Here is a 23,170-nt window from a genome sequence, read left to right as displayed (position 1 = left end):
GAATCGAACCCAGTTTACAGTACACTTTGTTTCAAAACTGGGCTCAATTATTTATTATTATTATAACATATTTTAATTATTTATTAGAATACACAAATACTATAGTATATATAAATATATTTAATTAGTATATTCAATAAAAAGTCATTATAGGAAATAGTAAAACTCACATTAAGACGTAATACCATATGACAGGTGTAAGAATTACATTCACCAATTCCCATTTGAATACCGTCTAGATGTCTTGGCACAAGTTCAAGAAATGCCAATATATAAGAAATTACTTCCTTACAGCCTTTTCAGACTTTATTTTCAGCTTCCAGATGCACAATGCGGTATTTTGAATGTTGAATTATATTCTTTTCAGAATTGATTGTAAAATTATAGGATCGTTAACTTTATTATTATTTTATGCCTGTTCTGAAACATGAAGCATGTAACCTTTTATTTAGAATAAAAATACTATATATAACTATAAGTTTGTCTTTTTTTGCTTCACGCTGTACCCCTGCGAGGTAAGAGAGGACGGAGCGCCAAACGCTACGTCGTATTTTTTCATTATGAAATACTGTCTAATCATAAATTTATTTTATTTAAAATATAGTTTTTATATTTTCGTACTTCACATATTTCATAACATGCAGAGAAAATTTAATTATATTATGTTAATAAAATTTTCTATTAGTGATAGATGGGGAATGTCGATGACGGTCTTAGAATCCATTTTTGCATCACGTTTTTTCTTTTCCTCTGCCGAATATGGGAATGGAATAAAAATAAAAACAAATAATTAAAACTTTATAGGATGATTAATATTGCATAGTCATGAATAGGTAATACCACCTACCTAAAATAATACAGTGTATGTAACGTGACGTTTGATAGAGGCGCCAGGAGTGATTCATATTGTTCTACTGTTACGGGGTTGTCTATTGATTATAAATTTTGGGAAGTGTGGGTAAAAAAATATTAAAAATACATTTGCTTTTTCAATTTCCCCTTAAAAGATATGAAAATAATTAATGTAATCAGATTGATATATTTTATAAACGCTTGTATATATTTACTTAGATTTTAATAGAATATTGTTAAGGAAAACTCCAAATTCACTAAATTCTTGTAAATATTTTCCTTAACGATTCCATTATTCCAAATATGTATTTCTCATTGAAGCGTTATTATGACGTATTTAAATATAGAGATAGTATAGGGATACATGAAATGACCTAAACGGTGATTCAAATAAATATTCTGTGAATTGTTATTTAAAATTGCTTAAATAAATTATAAAAATAAACGAATAAATAAAACATGAATGTAATATTATGAATTATTTTCATTCCCTTGCTTTGGAAATAAGGCGAAGCTTGCAAAAAATAAAAAAATGTTATAAAAGATTATTTTGAATTTTATAATACGTTATAACTTTTAAATAAAAAAAAATAGAAAAAGTACAAAATATATGGATAGAAAAATTTTATCCAGTTGAACGTAGGTACGCTAATAATATATGTATATTATCGGCCCCCGCACGGTTTCGCCCGCTTTACTTATATATATTTTTATTTCATATTATTATAATCCCAGTCAATATTCAAAATGTTTAAGAAAATATTTAACTGTAGCGTGGCGGCAAAAAATAATTTTAGAATTTATCCTGTTTTTATTTAACTTTCAAATCTCACGTAAATAAATGTTTCCTTCCGTAAGAGAGATTAAAACTTATATGAAAGTTATTATTTGTTAATGACAGAATTGGAAGTAGTTTTTCCATTGTTTATGGCAAAAATATAAGTTTACTAATTATTTATTAATAATGGAATTTGAACTAAACTTCTTTCATTGTTTCGGCCCAAAAAGTCTATTTCTAATATAAGTTTCAAATTCCATATTTTTATAAAAAAAAATCATTTATATTTATTTACATATAAGTCTAGACATGACATTAAAATAGTTATGAATAATTGGAATTTGTACTTTTGTTCATATTATTTCTAATAATAATGTCCTTCGTCGTCATATTTATGACGTTTTATGCACGTTGACTATAGTTTAACTTATTAATAAAAATAAAATATATACTAGGCTTTGAATTTAGGACTGTAAATGCAACAGGTTGTGAGTTCGAATCCTACTCGAGGAAATGAAACTTTTCATTTTATCGCTCTGGTAACGAGTCACTCAACACGCAATCTCTCCAGAATTCAGCGGAAAGTGGGGAACGGAAGTGTCTTAACACTGGGTTCCCAGGTTCCCCTTTCCTACGTTGGGGATACAACATCAAGCTATATGTGTAACATAATTTTTTAATTACTGTTTTAACTTTACGTTGTGTCGTGCATAGGAGAGTAGGTAAAGGGAGAAATATATAGATAGTGAAGAAATAAAAAACCATAATTTTCCCGAGTAAGTAAGAGTAAATAAAAAAAAAAGATTTCTCCGAGTTAAACACTACGATTGTAGGTTCGATTTCCAACCGACAACCTAACACTAGTTAAGTTACTGTGATTCTCACTAAGAGATTAAGTGGCGGAACTTAACGCCGCCCATTTTCCTCGTTACAATTCCCCCGAGTGGGAATCGAACGGACAACTGTCGCGTTTAGAATATATGATTTAAAATAAACAAGAATTGTCTATTACACATGTTTACAATCTACTAATATATGTGACGTGTCAACTGACCTTAGGGAAACTCTATCGCGATGTATATATGTAAGTATATATGTATGTTTGTACGTATAGATCGGTACTGTGAATTTGGTACTACGTGTCATTAGAGTGGCCATGAATTATGAAAGACTAGGTTTTCTATTTATTGTAGCGCAGTGGGACCGTGTGTGGTGTAAGCGTGAAGGTTGCGGGTTCTATTAAAACTCAAGGGATTGATTTGTATTTATTTTGAATAATTAAATATTATAATTTTTTTTGCTTTGGCACCATAGCAAAAGCCCTGAGCCCCAAGTATTGAGTTCTGCCTCAAAATTTCCGCAGAAAGAGGGGAACGAAGTGGAGGGAAGAATAGGGGGGTTTCTTTCTGCCTACCCTGGTATGTGCGAGATTTTGGTAATTTTTTATTTTGCATTTTTTTAAACACAATCAAACACAATGTTCTGACCCCCATACACAATTTTAGATATATTCTGTATGTCTATCAGTAACAGTTTGACTGTCCAAACTACAAGAATTGTCCCAGTAAAAGCCAAAAATAGTAGACACCCTACACCCAGAACGTGCGCGTGCGCATCTCAAGATATACCCCGAGCGCTACCAATCCGCCGTCAGTCCAACGCGAGGTGTTATACGTAACACTTACACTAAAACTAAAACTTTCGGTTGTTAGTTAGTTGCGTGAAATATTTTGTTTTGTGTAGTGATTTATTTTGAAAAAAGGTTAGTGTTTTTTTTTTATTTTTATTTAACTACGATGACATACAGTGATCATGTATTTTTTTTAAATAATATAACAGATTATTACGTTTTGAAGTTTAAATATTTAAATCGATAGTATGTTTAAATAGTATTTGAATAACTTAACTTCCCAAACTGGTTTATTTTAAATATTTAATACAGTATTAGGCGTAATATTTTTTCGTATACATGTATGCATTCATTTAAGGATAAATATTACATTTTAGAGAACTTTTTTATCTTAACTCGTATCCTAAAAGTGTAAAGGTCACTTCATTTACCAAAAACTAATATAAAGGATAAATGATTGTTTCATTTATTTTACTAAAATTGCTTGGTAAACCCTAGGACCCGTACTACATTTGAATTAGCTGAAATATAATTAATCTGTACTTATTTTTATTAAAAGTCTCAAATCATCTAAAATTGTTATTAATAGATAAGAAAAATCATACTAGAAATGCTCTTCTGTAAGCCAATTTTCTCTCCCTATATTGCTAATATTTATATGATTTCAATGATATCGAACTTGGGACCACCTCTCATATTTTTTACCAACTGCCATGATTACCTATGTAAGTTTTATCATTAAATATGAAATTCTATTAATTATATTAAGGAAAAATCTACTAGTGTTATTGGTTTGAGAGTCAATGACCTTTTCGTATTACGTAAAAAAAATATTGATAAATATTACATATTAAAAATACTTACATTGCTCAAGAGTTATCAAAATTATTTACATCAAATAATTATTGTCATATAATTCTTTTGTATGTAATTGTATATTTTTAGTGTATGTTTTAGATAACAACTGTCTTAATAAAAACATATCCCTTTCATACTACAAAATAATTATTATAATTTTAATAGTTAGTATATTTTTTTAACTTCAAGCTGTATTCCACTTATAGCAGAGTAGGAAGAGGGAACCTACTCTTCTTACCTTAACTGCGCACCCCTCAATTATCTAGTGGCGAAACTCAAGTCTCCGCTTTGTTTTGTTAACTGGAAAATAAAAATAATTAATTTTCTCGTTTACTAATCGAACCCACAACTATATTTCTGATAATCTATAGGCTGAACATGTTTTCTACAATAATGGCCGTAGATATTCTCGATTAACTCGCATTTCAAGATAAAAACTAAATCAAAATCGGTTCATCTATTTTCGTCGGATGCTGAAAAAGTTTTTTTCAGTGTCAGTTTCAGCCATTCTAAGAAAATAAAATATAGAAAAAACAACTATTCTTAAAACTTATCTTATATTTGATTTAAAGTATATAATAGCCTAATAAATTTTCAAAGAAATATTTATAATTAAAGAACGTTTCAGTTCATTTCAGCCAGCTGACGCTTCCGTCAAGAAGTCAGCTGTTTTCTTTAAATTGTATCAACAAGGCCAGTGTATAGTAGAATTGAAATATTGTTTACTAAAAATTCGATTTTAGTGTATTTAGTATTTAAACTTTGATTAAAGTCGTCGTGGTGCAGTGGCGAATTGACATAAAACGTAATGGTTACGGGTTCGATTCTCACTTGTAAGTCAAAGCTTTGACTTATAAGTAATTTGAAATAAAAGAATCGAATCCATAACTCTCGCATATATACGGGATACTGTGTGAAACAGGAAAAACAATCTTTAATAATAATTAGAGGTCATTCAGGAGCAGTGAAACAGTGTCTGACTGTAAATCCAATGGATATTTTATTTTAGATTTTTTTATATTTAAATTAATTTGATTTCTAATCCTAGTAATTCTGTTTTGAATTGCGGAGTTCAACACCGTATCTACTTAGTTTTACCAGATGGGGGAATCGAAATTATTATTAATATATTCAAATATATTAAAAATATGTGTATTTATAAGTTAACTAGCGGCTTCGCCTGCGTGAACTACGTCCATCCATACTCCATGAATACCTACGTCCTATAAGTGACGTCCATGCAAATCCATGTCCATGTCCATGCAAAATTTGAGACTAGCATTTGTAGTAACGAAGTTTCATACAAACTTTCGACCCCAAAAACAACCCCTTAGAAGTCGAATATTGCAAATTCCCGTCTTAGCGAGCACCTACGTCCTATAAGTAACTCGTATGCAAAATTTCAGATTCCTAGCACATGTAGTTTCTGAGATTTCGTGATGAGTGAGTGACCTTTCGATTTTATATATGGACCGTTTATTTTGAGAGTGGTGTAAGTCCATTTTCTTTTGTTTCGAGAAAATTAAAGGTTAATATGTTGATGATTATGCAATTTCATTTACCGACCGATTTTAAGTTTTTCAAAACATGGGTTTTTTTTTGAGAAATTAAACACGGACTAGTTATATATAAAAAAATGACATTAAATTAAGCATGAATTACGTGATAGCTTATTTTTCTCAAAAATGGACTTACACCACTTTCAAAATAAACGGTCCAAATATAGATAACAATCACTCTAAGATATTTTAAATAAAATAAAACAGATTCACGCTGTATCCCGCACACAGTGTTAAAACACTCCATTCCCCGCTTTTCACCGACTTTTTCGACCCAATGCATGTAAAGTAGCAGAACTCATCGCGGGGCTCTTACCTTGGTTCCAGAGCGAAGAAATGAAAATATTGATAAATAATAAATCATTCTTTCACGTGAGGATTGAATCTACAACCGTCACATTAGTCATTCCACTGTGCCCCTGCGCTACGACGGCCCCAAAAATATCTTAACATTTTACAGCATCTTTAAATCGATTCCCCTCCCTTCTTTTTTATTTTGCTTAACAATTTTGGTCATCCCATTACGCGAACCTAAATAAATATGCACTCATGCTGAAGCAAAAAGACAACCAAATTGAAATCCTGTCCTGCCGATGCCGGTTTAAAATGCAACTGCATTATATTTTTTAAGCTAACTTACTGACTTTTTTTTAAATAAGTATTTTTCTCAGCACGATGTATTCCAAGTGTAGCAGGGTAGGCAGAAGGAGCTTAGTGTTACGACACTCCGTCCTCCACTTTCCACCGAATTGTGGAGGTCTTGTTGATTGGCGGAACTTAGCGCTGTTATTGATAACCCATAACTTATCGTGTTTACAGCCACACGCTTGTGCCTCTACGCCACGACGAATTATTATTTTAAAAAACATAAAAATATATTTTACTTATTTTATTTCTTTAAAATTTACATTTAAATTATCGAATCAAACCCACATTCCCATTAACAAATATATTCATATAATCGATTATATAATTGTGAATTTGACCTTCTTCGTATAAATTGGTCGGAACGAACTTTTTTCCTTATACTATTGAAAACGCTATATGTAAACAAACAATTTAGATGTTTAGTTCAAATTTAATTCAAAAGTATATTCGTGGCATAGGGGATAACTCACTCGATGAAATTAAATATTAAATATTATTTTCATTTCTTCGCCCTGGTGTCAAGGCAAAGTGCGGCGTTGAGTTCCGTTAGTCAACACGCCATGCCTCCATAATTCGGCGGAAAGTGGGAGGGGAATGTCGTAACTTTAGGCTTCTTCTGACCTCTCCTGCTATATGCGGGATATGGACGTTATGTCCATATCAGGTCTTGTCAGTTCCTCCATTTCTGCTCTGAGACTTTGAGTGTTTGTCTTCCAGAGCGTGGAAAGCCTTCGATTATTTTCGATAGTTTTAAAAAAATATGTACCTACATGAAAGCTTTTGCTTCAAACAAGAATAGAATCCACGAATCGTTCCTAAGTCATAATAATAAGAATCATTTACATTTATCTCGCAAAATGAAAGTCAAATTGCATCATAAAAATATAATTTATTTATTTCAATTCTAAGTATGACATACAGTCAGTCAGTCACAACCACGCTTTACGTTGAATTACTCTGAGACATTTGCATTGTGAACGATCATTAAGACATTAAATTAAAGATGACGATATATTTGTCAGCTATGTTTATTGAAATAGAATAATTAGTATATAACTATAGAAGTATATACATAGTGACGCAGTCGTGACGGAACGGTGCAGAGAGTTTGACTGTAACGCGACGATTGTAGATTTGATTCCTACTCGGGAAAAAAAAAATCTTCGTTCTGGTAATAAGACAGCACGCCGTTGAGCTCTGCCGCTAAACCCGCAATGTCTTGAAATCCGAACGAAAAATGGTGGAGGGAATGTCTATCTCACGTGGTTTAGACAAACTAAAAATAAAAAAAACATAATTTTTAAAATTATCATTGCCAGTATCCACAGCTAATTACCAAAACCATAAAAATTTATTAAATTCATTCAAAACAAATTGGCTTTACTAAGAATATGTTAGTATTATATTTTACTTTTTCTGAAACACAGATGTGCCAATTAAATCTCTGACCAAAAACATGTTAAGTACCGTTAAGATGGCAATCGCTATGAACATGTATTTATTTTTATTTAAGTAAAGTTGAGGCCAGTCGTGGCGCAGCGGACAAGCGTACGACGTAAGCGCGAGGGTTATGGGTTCGATCTCCACTCGGGGGAATTAATTATTATTTATTAATATTTTCATTTCTTTGCTCTGGCATCACGCAATGTCTAGAAAAAATATTAGGGGAATTGGGGAGCGGAAGTAAATACTAGGTTCCTACAGCCTACCCTGCTGCTATATGTGTTTTTTTTTTTAAATATCCAAAAATAAATCGCTCTAAATATACCTTTAGGCATAACAGTCTAAGAATGTTATGTTAATGCGCTAATACAAAAGTAAACAGACATACTAACATATATGTATGTATGTACATTTGTACGATCCATCATTCACCCGTTTATGAATCTAGCCTTGATTCCTTTGTTATCTTAGTCATCTTCTAGTTTAAGATATATGCTAAACCTAGGATTAATAGAGTTTAGTTCAAAGTGTTTTTCTGTTTTTTAGCTTTACGCCTCTTCCTGTATACATTTTATCTTACTAATATCATAAATATGAAAGTTTGTGAAGATGGATGTTTGTTCCACCTTAAAACAAAAACTAATGAGTAGATTTTGATGAAACTTTACCAGAACTTAACCAGAGTGAGGGAATTAAAATAATTTATACCTTTTTTACCGAGTGAGAATCGAACCCAAAACCTTTACAATCTGAGATTCGACGTCCACATGCATATTTACATAGTACCTAAAACCCATAACTAACATAGTTATGACTTATGTAATATATGCGTAATTGCATATTATGCAAAACATGATATATTTGCTTGTTAAGAGTTAACTATTGATGCAGTTAAAATGATAAACATAAAGCCTCACTTACTATTAATTATTAGTTATAAAATATAAGAAAATAACATTGTAGAAATAAAGATAAATAACAATAATTAAGATAATGTTGATTATGGCCAGTCGTGGTGCAGAGGCACAAATGTATCATGTATCTGGTGTAGAGGTAAAGCGCGGCGTTGAGTTTCGCAACTCAACAAGCAATACCTCCAGAATTTGATGAAAAATGAGGAGTGGAGTGCCTTGACACTAGACTTTCTCTGCCTACCCGGATTCATGCGAGATACGGCGTGAAGCTGAGAAGAATTCTAATTATTAAATTATTGAACTATAAGTCAGATATTATTGTCAATTATTAATAATATAATTATCTTTTGTTGCAGAATAATTAATATAATTTACCATGGATCCCCTGGCTGTGGACGTCGTACATTTCTACCCGCGGGAAAATGCGCAGCCTCATAACACTGTGAAGTAAGTATTAATAAAATAGTTTAATTATAATATCGTTATATATTTATTTGGGCGGAAATATCCTTATACGGCTAGAATCTTTAAAGTATATCAAAGAGACGCGGGTTCCAATCTTGCACCGTCGAATTTTTTATTAAGTTTAAATAAATTCAAATATAAATAAACAGAAAATAGAAAAAATGAGAAACATAACACTCGCTTTTCTTTGCCGTAGGAAAATACTAAATTTCACATTTCAAAGAAATCGTCGAAATAAATGTAAACTTTATTTATATTATTATATCTATTAAAATATCTCGGAATACATATATTTTATATTTTTTTCTCACAAGATTTGAAGCTGTGAACGATGAAAATCCAACCACTGCGATAGTACGTCGCGGTCAACCCTTCAACGGTGTGGTGCGGTTCACGAGACCGTTCGATGAGAACGAGGATATTGTGCAACTTGTGTTTACACTTGGTAAGTAAAAAAAGTTAAAATGTAATTTAATTTGAAAGTAATGTAAAGAAAAGTGTGATTTACCATTATTTTGTTCTGCCATAAACTCTGGAACCAAGGAAGAAGTCTGAAGAGATTTTGTGAAAATTGTAGTACAAACAAAAAAAAATATTCGAAAAATAAAAAGAATACCTGTGTGCTTAAAGAAATATGCTGACGCTACCATTTAAATAAATATACTGTCATACATTGCACTTCATCTTTTGTGTAGCGTTAGAAGAAATGGATCGCATCCAACTGCATCGTAAATAACGATGCGGTCAGAGCCACTCTACGTATTACGATTTGAAAGGGAAATTTAATGAATGATAAAATTTTATTTATGAACTTTAATTTTTTAGATATTTTTGTATTGTAAACTCAACGCATATAGTAGTGTTAAGACACTCACTCTCACTTTTCGCTCAATTTTCGAGATATTACGTTCTGAGTAGCGTAAGTCCAATTCGCTTTTTGTTACCAGAGCAGTGAAATGATAATAATTCATTCCTCCAAATGGGAATCGAACCCGCATTCACAGTCTGACGCTGTATACATATTTTTTATTTAGATTTTTGAAATAGTAACAAATAATTGATAAACTTAGCGATTTAGACGAGGAAAACATAGTAAAATATCTTCGTTTTCGGTTTTCTTACATTTAAGACATTTTTTTTCTTATTTCAATTTGAAAGTTTCCCCTACCTAAAAGTTAAACCTGTAATCTTTAATTCCAATTAGAAATTTCGTAACTGTGCCATGACGGCCTATAAGACTATTTTTGCAAATATTTATAATATTGCAATTACTAATATATTTATAGCGGATGTGGCTTCAATGTTATTTGCATAACTACTCCAAATTAGGGTTAATTAGAGCCTAGAAAGAGACAAATATAGTATATATGGAAATATAAATCTTTATTGACCCTTGGCTTACTTTCGACGCATAAGGCAAATTATTTTAAATAATATAGATAAAATAAATTAATTATAAGAAAATCCCATTACATAGAATCTAATATAAAAAACCCATTAGTTTATTAAAATTTACGGGATTCTTTGGAAAGATTGAATTGATTAATAAATGGGTCCCGTCTGTTAATAATAAAGAGGGGGGTATCGATAACCATCGGACCAACCGGAAATATTTTTAAGTGCGTCACAAACAATATAATTACATGTCTATCAAGTTAATTTTTGAATAACAAAAAAAAATAATTGGTTAAATATTTAAAACGTTATTTCCTGTTTACAATTTTTTATAACAATTTAAAACAATTAATTCTTTTTTGTTTTTAGGTGATAAGCCGCAAATGGACACGCAAGGTTCCGTATTTTTGAGGAGAGACGCCATCCCTGAGAAACACTCTTGGTACGCTAAGATCGTTGATGTACAAGAAGATACAGTATCTTTTGAGGTTAGTATAAGTGTTGATCTTTTTGACTTCCGTATCTAAAAGTAAAACGTATTCGTTTTGTATGAAATCATTGCGTAAGTTCGCAAATTTAAGTTTGTCAACTTTTATAAGTTAAATTCCCGTTGGCGTTCGGAAGTCTCGTTGGGCGAGTCCGACTCGCGCTTGTCCAGATTTTTCACTTCTCGATTATCTAGCAAGGCAGAAACTTTACAGTCTCTGCATACCTTACCTCGTCTACTATCATCTCTCATCTCATCAATCCGATCAAATTCCTACGTCGCGATAATTATTTTAATAATATTATTTTCCTTTAGAATATATTAATAACAAATTAAGCTAATGTTTTTAGTGGCTGAATGGCCGTTCTCCATTTGCGTCATTCTGTAGTGGACGAATTAAAAAATAAACATGTCAAATTATTTTTGAAATAAATGGTCAATTTTATTTTTTAAACATAAATATTTGAACTTGCACTGGTAATATTAAAATATAAAAAATAAATAATAAATAATGAGTAAAAATATTTTCTCAGAACGTCCTACACGAATATGACTTAACCGATTGAATCGAATCGTTGCATAGTGCCAAATCTATTTGTAGTTTCCTTCCATTGAAACAACGATATCATAACTATTTTATGGTTCAGTAGAAAATAGATCGGAGTGACTCATCTCTATGTTCTTCTAGTTTAAGCGTGTGAAATATATAGACTTACGAGTTCATACTGAAAGCGATGGTTGTGTGCTCGATTCCCAATCGGAGTAATAAATTATTTTTATTTCTTAGCTCTGGTAACAACACGAACGCGTTGTAGAACGTATTTCTTTCGTTAAAAGAATACCTTAGAATAAATTAAAAATAAATTGATCTTCTATGTTTATATCATAAAATTTAAGAAATTTTTATACTTTATAAAATGTGTGAAGATTATAGTCTAGTTCATATGAATAACAAACAATTCGATTCGCAAAAAGAACAAAAACAACAAATAAAATATTAATACAAAAAAAACTACGATAATTTACTATAATATTTACAAAAAATACATATGAATTTGAAATTGATATGTCAAGTATGAAGGTCAGTGGGAACGGCCGAATTAATAGTCTACACATATTTGTTGCTTGTTAAGTAAATAGTTATTTATTAATTCATATTATCTAAGACGGAAACAATTGTACTTGTTTACAATTATTTGATACGAACGACCCGTTTGAGGCTTCGCCCGCTTAAACTTGCTGTTATATTATAACCAAATTAAACAAAATCTTTACATAAGCAAATAAGTAGTCCATATGTTATTCTGATGTATAATCTATATTACTGTTCAGTAGTTTTTGTTAAAAATGGAACAAACACCCATCCTTACAAGCTTTCCCATTTATGATATTATTAAGATAGTAAGATTATTAAATGTCTTTTGAAAATATTTTGTTGGTTGAGACAATGTACGGCGTTGGGTTACGCCATTAAACTCTCTGTTTAACTAGAAATTGATGAACGGCTCGTATAACGTGACGTATAGCGGTATATCCGACGTATATTATACGTGAGGTTAATTCAGCAAAAATTATACAATATAAAATATTCTTTATGTATTTGCGTACCCATATATATAGATATATAGAGAGATAACGGATATATTTTAATAAAATAGGCATAATATAAATATATGTATAATTATTAAAGGAAGTTCATATAAGGGACCGACCGTACACGAAAATTTTGAATACAATAAACGTTTTAAAAAATAATAATTCGTAGTTAAGATTAGAATTTAAACACCTCATTACAAGCTATTAGGACCAAAGCCTATTGTTCATATAAAATAATGGCATATTCAAAGTAATATTTAAATTTTATTTAAATTTTATATTTTAAAATTTTTGGCGCAGTTGTCTTGGGACGTGCCTGCCTGAATAATAAATATGTAGATACTTACCTATATTTTAATATTTTTTTGTATTTTATTTTATGTTTTCGTAATGTCATCCACACCAAAACGCAAATAAATAGAATCGTAGTCGTCTTAATATTTAAATAATTTTATTAAACTATTTTATATTAAAAAATTGCAATAAGACCCTCCGTTCCCTATAGATAAGTATATATATCATAGATCATTTAATCATTTTAGGGCAAAACGCGGCGTTGAACCCCCTTAATCAACAAGTATATACCTTAACTCTAGGCTCCCAATCCCTCTGCCTATCTTGCTATGTGCGGGTTACAGCGTGGAACTAAACAGCAAACATAATATATTATAGTTTATAATTTAACAATAAAAACGAAATAAATCGTTCAATTCTAAATTAAATGTACATTTAAAGGTTATTTCTTGTTATTGGTAGTGCAAGGTGAATAACAATTGCTAAGACTGCTTTTAAGTTCGGTATTTACTGTTGGACAAATATGTTAGACTAAAATAAATAAATATAATAGAGTTACTTGTTTTAACCATTTATAAAATAATATTCCATAATTAAGAAAGTTTTATTTGAAAACTTAGAAGTTTGAAAGTGGAACTTGGATGGCTTCCAGCAAGTACGGGTTCAAATCCGTAACCATTTTTTTTTAATTAAATTGAATAATTTCTTCAACAATGTTAATATTCGCTTCTAGCGATCCGATTTGCGTGAAACTTTGTGTAACCCGATGGTATTATAATATTTACATAATTTCAATTTGATATTCTTCCCAGGGCGACCAGGATAAAGAGGAAATACTTACTTTAAAATTAATAATTAAATCAGCTTCAGGGTGTATCCCGCACACAGTAAAGTAGGCTGCTGCCATATTTAGTAACCTAGTGACCTAGTGTTGAGACACTACCGTTCCCCACTTTCAGCCGAATTATTTAGGCATGGCGTGTTAAGTGGCGGAACTTAGCGACGCTCTTTGCATTGATACCAAACTGAAGTAATGAAACTGTAAATTTCAATAAATATTTCATACCCTCGACTGGGATAGAACCCACAACCAGTAGCTTTTACAGTCTCACACCCGTGCCTCTACATCACGACTAGCCTCTAGAAAAATAATATTATTTTTATAAAAAAAAGAATTAACATTATCATCATATTTATTTAATATTTCGTTTGATATTTATAAAATACTTAATACCAGAACTATTATTACAGACATTAAATATTATCTATATATATAAAATCGAAAGGTCACTCACTCATCACGAAATCTCAGAAACTACATGTGCTAGGAATCTTAAATTTTGCATAGGAGTTATTTATAGCACGTAGATGCTCGCTAAGACAGGAATTTATAATATTCGACTTCTAAGGGGTTGTTTTTGGGGTTGAAAGTTTGTATGAAACTTCGTTACTACAAATGCTAGGAGTCACAAATTTTGCACGGACATCACTTTTAGGACGTAGGTATTCATGGAGACAGAAATTAATAATAACGTAGTTCACGCAGGAGAAGCCGTGAGCGGATCGCTAGTTTAATATAAATGCTGGTTCTAAACGAGTTATTTTCTTGCTAATAGATACTAAAGTTTTATACGAAAAACATTACGAGTATTTACATATTTATATGGCAATTCAGTAAAATAGTAATAGTTAATAGAGGCCGTCGTGGCACAGTGGCACCAACGTGTGACTGTAAGCGCGACGGTTGTGGGTTCGAAGAAATTGTTATTTATTAATTAAATGAATTATTATCTATTAATATTTTCATTTCTTCGCTCTAGTAACAAAGCAAAATGCGGCGGAAAGTGGGAGGAAGTCTCTTAATGAGAAAGGAGTGTCTTAACACAAGATTCCCAGGTTCCCTCGGCCTAATTTAAATATTTGTCTTTATTTCACAGGTCTCAACACCAGTCAGCCTACCAGTGGGTTGCTGGGCTCTCCGCGTCGTTACCAGGTTGAAGAGTTCTCAAGCACGAGAAGTTTATGATTATGATCAAGATCTGTACATTTTATTTAATCCATGGAATCCAGGTAAATTACTCATTGAAATAGAAATCTATTTGTTTAAAATAAGCACTTTTGAAGGTCAATTATATAAAATAAAAATACTCTAAAGATATCAGTGTCCGCAGTTAAGTCTACTATAAAATAACTAACGTTGAGTAAATTGTTTAAAAAATTTGTGACCTATCACTCTGTTCTGTGCTTTGAGTAAAATAGAAAAGTTTTTATTTTTATGTTCATGCTATCCCTCATAAAACGGAATAGGCGGAGGGAAGAACCTAATGTGAAACACTCCCGTCCTCAGTTCCCTCCTAATTTTCGAGACTCGTTTCGTTATTCAACGCCGCAATTTGTCGAGACAAACGATAACCAGTTATCACAACGAAAAAATAAATAAGCTTAGACATTATTTGAAATTTAGAAATATAAATATTATTCTTAAATTATTTAACATTTTCTTAAAACTCTTTCTCTACCTTCAGATGACCAAACCTACTGGGCAGAGTTCGATCTCTTGCAAGAATACGTATTGAACGACGTAGGCAAAGTATGGGTGGGTCCCATAAAGACAACGAGAGGCAAGCCCTGGTTCTACGGACAGTTTGATGCGGTTGTTCTACCAGCGGTCATGTTCATGTTGGATAGAGCTGAAATGCCCTTCCATCAGTAAGTAAATGCTAGAAGAATGTTTAAAATGTAGTTTAAAGTATGGACGAAGAAATATCGCTTTTAAGTTAGGCTTTCGGAACTTTTGCGGATTGTATATTACAGTCTAATCAGGCCAAAAAGCATTCAAATATTAAAATATGTATTCCACCATTCATTCTTACATTTTGCTGCAATGTCTCGAATTTTGGCGGAAAGAGGAGAACGGAATGTTATTCGGGCTTTCTTTTTTATTTTAACAGTAAAAAAAATAATATCCCTATTCCCGTAGTCGTGGTGACCCAGTGAAAGTTGCAAGAGTTATCTCCCGCATCGTCAACTCCAACGACGACGGTGGAGTCCTCGTAGGAAGGTGGGACGGCAACTACGAAGACGGAACTGCTCCATCAGAGTGGACTGGTTCCGTGGACATCCTCGCCCAGTACTTGGAGACGCAACAGGAAGTGCCATATGGGCAATGCTGGGTGTTTGCTGGTGTTGTTACTACAGGTAAGATGATAAAAGTATTTTTTATCTTCAGAGCTTCACGTTCTATCTAGTAGAGGAATTAGCAAATTAGCAAAGTGGAGTAGGTAGAAGAGAAGTGCCAAAACACTCCGTCTCAGTATGAATGCCGATTTTGATTGATTTTGAGAAATGAAAATAAATAAAATATAATCATCAAACAAAACATTAAAAAATTTACGTAGCGGGATTTAAACCCTCGCCTCTTGCATACCATCCGTGCACCGTGGGCCATTTCCTAGTGGCGCGGATAAAAAATTTGAAATTACATTTTTTTTAATAAAAATGTCGAATAACACTAAAAATAATAATAATACTCTTCCTTCTCATCATACTCTCTGCTCCATTAGATACAATGATACAAGAACACCACATACAATATTAAAAAAAAATACAAATTTAAGTGTAAAACTCAATTATTTAGATACTTCTCTTCATTCAGATCGGTTAAGTTATTGTTAACTGATGCAAATACAAACATCCGTGTCACCCAAAGGACACCTTGAGGCTTGTGACATTGTAGTCCTTCTCTTTATACTTTGTTATAACATGTATAGAGGCCGTCGTAGCTCAGTGGCAAAGCGTCTGACTGTAAACTCAACGGTAGTAGGTTCTATTCCCAATCGAGGTACTTATTTTTTTCCTTTTCCAAAGATAAAACGGGGTGTTGATATCCGCTATTGAAAACCCAATATTTCGAAAACTAGTCGCATGGAGACCGGTATGTCTTAGCATTAGGTTATTTATGCCTATCCTGCTATATGCGGGATACAGCGTGAAAGTGAAAAAGATTTAAATTTAATTTATTATATGTTTATATTTATTATTGTGTGTAAAACATTTGCCCTCTAGATGCAATCATAATAGTAGGTATGTATACATTTTAATATTCAGTGGAATAAACGTCTTATTCAGTTGTTACGTGTCGATTAAAGATTATACAATCTTTAAATCTTTACCTATTTATCATTACTTATATGAATTTTATTATTATTGCGGAAAATTATAGACACTTTTACAGTACGCATTTATTATGGAGGTAATAATAATCAGTATTATACCAAATCTCGATCGGATAAACTCCTATATAAGTACTAACTAAACCATCATTAATAAAAATATAAAAAACAATTAAATATGAATACAAAATAATGTCATTCATCCAAAATAAGAAAACTTTTATGAATCTTAAACTTAACTTAACTTCACGCTCTATCCCTAACGAGGTAGTTAGAGGGAACGGAGCGCCAAACGCTACGCCCTCTACATACCTCTTTCGCCTCGTCCACTGCCATCAACCTCTTCATACATGCCCAAATAATAAATAATTTAAAATTAATAATATCTGAAATCCACAGTATGCCGCGCCTTGGGTATCCCATCACGTGTTGTCTCCAACTTGGTATCAGCTCACGACGCAAACTCTTCACTGACCATCGACAAATACTACACTGAGAACATGGAAGAGCTGGATTTCGACCCCAACAACCCTAACGGGGCTGACTCCATTTGGAACTACCACGTGTGGAACGATGTGTGGATGGCGCGACCTGATCTACCACCAGGTAACGAAATTATCTTATCTTCAGTTTCGCCAATCAACATTTAATTCCTTAACAAAAAACATTAACTCAAATATCATATTTTTTAGTAACATTAATTTACATAACATCTCAATAACCATACATATCAATAAACTGATATAAGTGGAAAAAATGTTTTTATTAGATATGTAGAACATGTATTATATACCAAAAATATATTTCATCAACACCAGGTTACGGAGGCTGGCAAGCAATAGACGCAACACCCCAGGAGACCTCCTCGGGAATGTACCAATGTGGTCCAGCACCCTTGGAAGCTATCAAGCAAGGTGTAATCGGTTTGAACTACGATGTAGAGTTCATGCTGGCGTCTGTCAACGCTGATCTGATGAGGTGGAGACGAGACCCGGAAAGTGAATCTGGATATTCCGTGGTTAAAACAAATAACTATCAGTGAGTAGAATGTTTTTATTAAGTATTATATGATTAACAGTTACACTAGTCGTCGCCCAGAATTTAATTTTAATGGATTTTAAGAAATAAAATAGAAAATTACATTTTTTAAGGTTTTGAAAGAGTTTCGATACACTCCTTAGCCTATTTGTGAAAAAACATTTTAAAAATGAAAAAAAATATTTTTTATTTGAATAACCCTAATTAAATTAAAGTTACTATTGAGACTTCATAATATCATTCAACAATTCTTTTCTCACAGCATCGGTCGTATGATCCTCACAAAGAAACCATTTGTCTTCGACCCCCTGGGTGATGAAGATAGGCAGGATGTGATAAGCGAATATAAGCACAGGGAGGGCACAGCATCCGAGCGTATGGCTTTGATGAACGGAGTGCGGTACTCGGAGAGGGCGAAGAGGTAAGGGCTTATATGAATAAGGTTATTTAGTTATTATTATTTTACAGTCGATAGTCGATATTATATTCTATGGAACTTCGATTTCACATCTAAGTAATTTCAAATTGTTTATACACGGTATAAAAATACTCTTGGCAGGTGGCTAGGGCTTCATACAGAGGAAGCTTTTCTCAATACGCCGTCTCTAACAGATCTGTTCTCTACTCCTATCATTAAGCTGACGAGTTTCTTTGGCTGAACTCACTAATCTCGAATTCGAATTGGAAAATAAAATATCATTTTATTTTGGATAGTCCCTTTCTCGAGGATAAACAGACAGCTCTCTTTTAGCTTCACACTATATCCTTCATGCAGCAGGGTAGGCAGGGTTAACTTAATGTTAAGACACTTCGTTCTCCGCTATCCACTGATTTTTCCAGACATTGCGTGTTGCGTAGCGAAACTTAACACCGCGCTATAATAAAAATTTAAATTTAAATTACTTTTACAGATATTATGCTGTAGCCGCAAATGTATCAGATGACATATCCTTCAAACTTCGCGACATCGAAACTGTTCCTATCGGCAAAGAGTTCAGAGTCATTGTTGATATCGACAACAATTCTAGTGAGGTATACAAATTTTCTCTGTCAAGAATATAGTGACGAGACTTTAAATAATATAATAGAAAAGAAATAAAAAATAAGATTTGAACATTTGTACCGTTAACACAATTTAAGTTAATTACTACAAATTGTAGTTACAGGTTCGATTCCTAATTGCTACATATTTATTTTTCCAGTCCGGTTAGGTAAAGTGCGATATTGTGTTTCGCCACAGAATAAATATCTTTAAAATAAGCAATTGCAGAATAATAAAAAATAATAATAAATTTAAAAAACAATGTTAGTCTATTACATTGATTATTGTATTTAATGTTCTAGGGCCGCAACATTAAGGCAGCTCTGACCGCAACCAGTGTCTTCTACAATGGAGTAAGAGCCGAAGTTGTTAAGAAAATAGAAGGAAAACTTTTCGTTGGTCCGCAGAAACGTGAGTTTTTTTTTCCTTTATTTTTTTGTCACCTGTATTTCTGTATTTTTGTCAGCTTCATGCCGTATGCAGCCTTTAGCAGGATAGGCAGAGGTAATGTTAATAGACTCTGCCCCCCACTTTACACCGAATTCTTGAGGCATTGCCGTGCTTTTGCCTTTGTGCCACAGGGTTCCTTTCCTCGTGTTGGGATGAAATTTAATTTTTTTTTTCTCTTGTACAGATGAACAAATCAGCATCCAAGTCCAACCAGACGACTACTTGCCCAAATTGGTAGAGTACTGCAACATGAAGATCTCCGCTATGGCCATCGTCGACGAGACCAAACAGTCGTGGGCTGACGATGACGACTTCCAAATATTGAAACCCAATATAAATATTAAGGTGAAAAAGAAATAAATTTAATTTAGTTATATAAATATGAACTTAATTTAAATGTTCTATATAGTATATATGTAATAGATTAGAAACTAAATTAATTAAAAAAAGGATCTCTATTGTTTAATTATTAAGCTTAATGTTATATTATAGCCAAATTACACAAAATCTTTATGCAAATTTTAGCCTATATTTTTATTCTCGTGTATAAACCATATTACTGCAAAATTTCATCCAAATCCATTCAGTAGTTTTTGCATAAGTGCAACAAACATACATCCTCAAAAACTTTCATGCTTATAAAATTAATAGGATAAAGAACACCTTTCAGCAAAATTAATAACCAAAATCTCCTTTCAGTTCAACGAAGACCTAATAATCGGGCAACCAGCCACAGCAGTTCTATCCTTCTTGAATCCTCTAGAACGTTCTCTTTCCGGATGCGAATTCAGAGTGACCTCGTCCGGTATAGCTGGTCGGACGCTGCGTTTCGGCGCCCCTGATGCCGCTCCAAAGGGAATGGTGACCGCTGAACTGCCTGTTGTGCCTAATGTAAGTTTTTATTTACTTGAGAATGGGGAAAGAGAAAATGAAATATTTAATATTTTCATTTTCTCGCTCTGGTAACGAGGCAAGCTAAGTTCCGCCATTCAACAAGCAATGCCTCGAGAATTCTAAATACTAGGTTCCCAGGTTCCCCCCGCCTACTCTGCTATGTGCCGGACTAAGAAAATATTCAAAGTTATTTTTACCTAGTTTTAAGTTGCATATATACAGGGGGGTAGGCAAAAGGGAAAGTAATATCAGGATACTTCGTTTTCTATCTTTCTTTTCAGAACGAAATCGAACCTGCAACCACCATATTAACAGCCTTACGCGCCTTATCCCAATGTGCCACATAAGCAACAATTTATATCTATTAATAATATTTGTAATATCTTTTACAGAAACTCGGCAAAATCAACTTCGTAGCGACATTCAAATCAGTAGAACTAAAGGATATCAACGGCGCTGCTACCGTAGATGTCTTTGAAGGTTGAAAGATATTAAACTAAAAGTAAAGAATAATTTTAAATATAAACGTCATATCTATTCGTAGGGTTAAGATTCAAATTCTTTAGATTTCCAGTGAAAATGGGTATAAGTGAGATTTCCCTGTTTTATACAGCATGGAAAAGAATACTTAGTTTTTTTTGCTAGTCAAAGATTTAACATAAAAATTTTAAATTGAATATTGTATTTTTTTAAATATTTGATTTGAATATAAAACATGAAAATTACCCCTACTCATTAGATGCCTCTATAATATAGTAGCGTGAATAAATTGATAATTCAAATGGCTCATTAGTTCGTGCTTTTTTTTTTGGTTATATATATTTTTTTAAATGCAGATAAAATCTAATGTTTAAAGCATTTTTATTCTTTTTTATATTAATGTAAAAAAGTCTAAGTTTAAGTCAAACTTCAATAACAATAATAAAACATAAATTAATTATTAATAAAAATTAAATTTAGTAAACTAAAATTCATTCTATAGCTAATTTGTTATGAAACTATTCACGCTGTACACTAATTTTACTTAAGACATAATATGTGCCATAATATGGTAGCTTTTATTTTTATATTTGTTTTATATTTCATTATAAGAAATTTATATTCGATTCTCAGTTAAAACAAATCGATTATATAGACATCTCGATTTTTAAAACGAGCAATAAAAATCGATATTTCTATTAATAAGAAAATTATATTATTATACGATTATATTATAAGATTTTTTTTATATAATATAAAAAAAATAAACTATTTAAACCAAAAACGTTTATTCAATTCCAGCATCCATTTTCACTTATACTAAACAAAACTTCTTCAACCACTACTAAATAACTACAAAGATACATTTGCATACAAACTTTGCTCAAAAAACCTGACAATTTAAAGAAAATTCTGATTTTTTATATAAAAAACAGTATTATTGCACTAATCGTTATTTAGAAAATTGCCAATAAGTTAAATACAAAAAAAAATTGAACAGCCATTTATAATTAATAATAGTGAATTGTGACGTCATAAGTCATTATAATATTTTGTAAAAAAATGACTTTTTTTTAATACTTTTACAAATATTACTTAAATATATTTCTTGAATACATATAATTGTTTTCTTTTTATTTTTTTCACGTGAAGTCACTACAAATATCGAGATAATGAGAATAAAATGGAAAGGGTTCAACAAAATATTATTATTTGTATATAATTTCTAAAAGGGAAGTACGGGGGGAACGTGGTGTCTCAACCGGTTCCCCCTGGCTACCTTAGGGATACGGGATACAGCGTGAAGCTATAATTTATAAACCAATTTTTGGTAAAATTATATATTGTTTAATCGTTCCACTATATTGCTCATTATTGCGAAACTTATAAATTGTGGGTTAAATCAATCAAAACATTTTTATATATTTAAAAAAAAACCATAGTACCGACTAACTAAGGAAAATTTCGACAATCTATTATTATTTTTTAAATCAATATTACAATTTCATAAAACACTACGTTACATATTTTTATTAAAATCCATACACGAGTGATAATCTTTATTATATATTTTTTTTATTTAAAGAAAAAAAGCCATCCTAACACAATGACATTTAGTGTTTTATTTTAACTTGAAACTACTCGAAAAATAACTTAAATATATGCATACCAGTACATATTTAAAGTATGTATTAGTTAATCTTTTGTGATAAAAATTTTATTTAATGCAAGTAATGTGAAAATTGTAATCAAAAGAATAAAATTCGAATAAAAATCTATATTTATATTAATATGCTCACGATTTGGCCTATAATTTACAGAATGCAATAATACTTAATAATATTGAATAAATATAAAATTATACAATTAACTCATAATTATTCATATAAAAATTTAAATGTAGCTGGATTAGAACCCGCGCCTATTGGAAACTGTCCAAGCGCTCTGACCACTAAGCCATATGTTGCTATGGACCTAAGCCGAAATTCTTACATTTTTTTTTATTTTATAGATATATTTGTTTAATTTAAAGGTGTGACTTTGTTATAATGACTCATTTTCTGAGACTAGTTTTTTATCGATGAAAGTTAACTTATATAAATAGTGGCAGTAATATAATTTATTTATATATTTTTATATAATATAATATTGAGATATATATTATTATTTGGATCT

General features: G+C 31.5%; 1 protein-coding gene across 1 annotated transcript; it reads left to right on the top strand.

Annotated features, from left to right (window-relative positions):
* The first annotated feature begins 3,269 nt into the window (after positions 1-3,269).
* LOC146532261 (hemocyte protein-glutamine gamma-glutamyltransferase-like) lies at positions 3,270-21,779 on the top strand. The gene is made up of 15 exons (XM_085197384.1): positions 3,270-3,392; positions 9,039-9,129; positions 9,462-9,592; positions 10,912-11,030; positions 14,857-14,989; positions 15,445-15,628; positions 15,900-16,117; positions 17,491-17,697; positions 17,910-18,129; positions 18,392-18,550; positions 19,041-19,161; positions 19,474-19,582; positions 19,806-19,966; positions 20,321-20,512; positions 20,908-21,779. Exons 2-15 carry the CDS (start codon positions 9,059-9,061, stop codon positions 20,998-21,000), a joined length of 2,118 nt encoding a protein of 705 aa, XP_085053510.1. The 5' UTR covers positions 3,270-3,392; positions 9,039-9,058; the 3' UTR covers positions 21,001-21,779.
* Positions 21,780-23,170: the final 1,391 nt, after the last annotated feature.

The sequence above is a fragment of the Heliconius melpomene genome, chromosome 14 (assembly GCF_056956725.1).
Source record: "Heliconius melpomene rosina isolate 202511_hmr_F chromosome 14, ASM5695672v1, whole genome shotgun sequence".
In the NCBI taxonomy this organism is placed as follows: Eukaryota; Metazoa; Arthropoda; class Insecta; order Lepidoptera; family Nymphalidae; genus Heliconius; species Heliconius melpomene.
The sequence above is the reverse complement of the archived record's forward strand: the minus strand, read 5'-3'. Positions and strand labels throughout refer to the sequence as shown.